The sequence below is a fragment of the Dendroctonus ponderosae genome, unplaced genomic scaffold (assembly GCF_020466585.1).
Source record: "Dendroctonus ponderosae isolate FM_Combo_2020 unplaced genomic scaffold, Dpon_F_20191213v2 Dpon_F_20191213_1, whole genome shotgun sequence".
Lineage (NCBI taxonomy): Eukaryota > Metazoa > Arthropoda > Insecta > Coleoptera > Curculionidae > Dendroctonus > Dendroctonus ponderosae.
Window position 1 is genome coordinate 36,662,260 of NW_026017110.1, and position 3,289 is coordinate 36,665,548.

General features: G+C 36.3%; 1 protein-coding gene across 1 annotated transcript in view; it reads left to right on the forward strand.

Moving 5' to 3' along the window:
* Nucleotides 1-3,289, forward strand: part of LOC109541235 (probable E3 ubiquitin-protein ligase HERC4) — a gene marked incomplete at its 3' end in the record, with an annotated part of 482,710 nt that overhangs the window by 475,929 nt on the left and 3,492 nt on the right. Inside the window, 4 exon segments of the mRNA XM_048665023.1 lie at nucleotides 1,310-1,606; nucleotides 1,671-1,844; nucleotides 1,900-1,986; nucleotides 2,043-2,222. Coding sequence (XP_048520980.1) covers nucleotides 1,310-1,606; nucleotides 1,671-1,844; nucleotides 1,900-1,986; nucleotides 2,043-2,222 — 738 coding nt within the window.

A 3,289-nucleotide genomic window follows, 5' to 3' on the forward strand; every position in this document is an offset into this window, starting at 1 on the left:
TTTTATCTACAAGAGACAGGCTTGAGCAATCCATTCGAAATGACCGAAAATATTTTGAGCATCTAAGCAGGCTTGAATCCCAAGGGTGCATTTCATTCAAAGAATACTCATAATGGGTTAAATAAAACAGTCGGTTCTTCTCAGAACCGATTGTTTTGTCAACAACCCAACAATATCATTGTTATTGTCAAATTGCATATATCTTCGGTTATAACAAATATATCGGTGTGTGGTTTTCACTATTTTGCTTGATTTTTTTATACTTTTGTACCCTGTACAGGGTGTAAACAATGTGGACTTGGTTGGATGGACAATCTAAAACTTTTTAACGCAATTTAACTTTTGTTTTTCAAATGGAAGTACCTGTATATTAATACGTCATTAGATAGACAATTTACAAAGTTACAAATTTGCATTTACACTTTAAGCTGTGAAATCAACCGTTTTCAAATTTTAATTTATTTTATTTAAAAATTTCAAAAAGTTGCTACATTTTGTAAGGTGACTATGAAAGTCAATAAATAAGTGTCCATAAGGGACCTCCGAAACCGTAAGAGATACGAAATCTCTTAAATTAGGAAAAAGTTGCGCAATCAGGGTCATTTTGAGATATTTAGAAAAAAGTGATTTTCCAGATTTTTGTTTTTTCGCATTTTTTGAAGTTATTTCGAAGCATTTCAAACAACAAAAAATACTTTTGCATAGCACGTTTTCAAGCTCTACAAGATGGTATTAATGAAAATTTATAACGTTTTATTTCTTTGAAACGATCATCAAATTTTGTTTTTTATATGGAGGAAAATAACTTCCGGTTGCGTTCTTTTAATGAATGAAATAAAGTCGCAAAATATTTTATTCTTGTAAAGCTTAGTTCTCTCACAAGCAAATTTTCAGAGGAAAGATCTGAATATTTGAATGATTTAACGTGTCGGAAATCATTGAAATGAATCATAATTTCCATTTGCGATTATTTCGTGCTGAAAAAAAAATTGTAACATGTGTGGGTGGGCAACCTTGTCAGTGATTCAATTTGTGCCAAAACTGGATACTTTATTACTTACCGATACTTATTAAAACCGTTATGACCGGAAAGAAGTTTAAAGTTTCTAAAACAACTGCAAGTTGGATATCTTCTAATGCACTGTTTACGTAAATCACCCCCTGTTTTAAGCAAAAATTGGGCTCTTAAAATTACTAAAAGAAATGTTCGAGCATTTTTCTAAAAAAAAAATTACACATTACATATTGAATTACATTTTTTACTGTGTGTGTGTGTGTATGTGTTATTCAGTACAAAATTATTTTTCAGATTTTTACCGGGATTACCGATTACATTCTCAATGAACTGACCCCAAACCCGCCAGATGTCGAATCACTTAGAGTTTATCTAATATTACCCCTCTATCACGAATTTAATAATACTAAACAGTATGCAAAACTGCAAAAACCTTTCGCCACGCAAGTTTTGCGTTTAAAACAGCCAGCAAATAAGGTGGTAGGAGGGTGGTGGAGTATGATGACGGCGGACTACTTCGAGAAATTAATTAACATTTTCAAAAATGTTGCAAGTCACATTTTGAGGAATCAGAACATACCACAGGGCAGGGTAAGTTGCTAGTTGTTAGTCCCACAATGTGTAGATAATGTTTGTTATTAGTGGTTTATTTTAGACTGTGTTTTATGACTCTGCTTTAGTAGCAATGTTAGACATAATGGTTTTTTTGAATAAACTTAATCACAACATAGACGGTCTGAAAGTGCCTTATGATATTTTTCATATGAACGAATTACATGACTACTTGGATGTCCGATTTGACTATGTTTTATGGCTGTCAGATAACGATGTAAGTAGGGTGACCTTCAGAGAATGAGCCAGTTATCATGTTTTATATTTTGCAGTCTGGAAAATTATATTTATGCAACTATCCATTCCTTTTTGATGCTCACGCTAAACTGAAATTGTTAGAAACCGATCAGTCCTTGCAGGTAAGTTATTATCATTGAACTTAACTTGGCTGAGCGTGTGACATGTGAAATTCCAGATGCAAAATGCCATGCAGAATGCAGCGCAGCAAGCTGCATTTGCTGCGTTGTTCAGTCCAACACAAATGGTTGCTTTGAATCAATTTCTTGTTTTAAATGTTACTAGAGACCATATTATCGAAGATACATTGAGAGAGTTGCGCGCTGTCAATCCGAGCGATTTGAAGAAACCATTAAAGGTAAACATTGTTTTTAACGATTATTGTTTAAACGTTTCTTAAACTCGTGTTCCTGATCGGGCTTACTTTTAACCCACTACAAAATTCGATCCGGACTGTGGTTTGATTAACTTTTAAAATTCGTTTTGAAGACAGAGTGTTGATGCAATTGCATTAAAATTGTTTCATCATCATCATCATATCAGCCCATGCACGTCCACTCTTGAACGTAGGCTTCTTCCATCCCTCTCCAACTAGTCTGTCCTGCGCTGTCTATATCCAATTCTTTCCGGCTTGGCGTTGGATATTCTCACGCCATCTTGCCTTCGGTCTACCCACGCTCCGCTTAGATTGTCTGGGCCTGACTTTTTTGTCCATTTTATATCATCTCTCGCGGCATGGCCCGCCCATCGCCATTTGTTTCTAGAAATTTGGTCCATTGCATCCTTGACTCCTGTTCTCCTGATTTCTGATTTGATCTCTGAGGCTTACATTCAGCATCCGTCTTTCCATTGCTCACTGGAGAACCCGTAGACGATTTGCACTGCCTTTCGTTATTGTGGCAGTCTCGAGTCCATATATGGTAACCGGAAGTATGTAAGCATTGTTGGTAGACCTTACGCTTGAGGTTAATGCGGATTTTCGGTTCCTTAAGTATATGCCCCAACTTGCCGAATGCAGTCTCGGACAGCCCGATTTATCTGAATATTTCAGCAGTTTGATTCTCTGCCCCGAGCATGATCAGGTGTCCAAGATATAGGTAGCTCTCAACAACCTAGAGTCACAGCGATATGACTTGTGAAATAGATGCCTGATGCAATTCCCAAATAATCTGTTCTAATTGACATTCGTCGCTACTTATCAATACGATGTCGTCGGCGAATCTAAGGTGACTAAGGTTCTCTCCATCTATACTATTTGTTTTTTGTTCTAATGCCAAGTTTTTAAAGACATGCTCTAACGCGAGAGTAAAGAGTTTGGGTAAAATTGCATTGCCCTGGCGTACACCTCTTCTGACGGGGATCTTTTCTGTAACGTCTTGTATTTTAATGTGTAGGGTAGCGTGATTGTACGCATACAGAGTGATT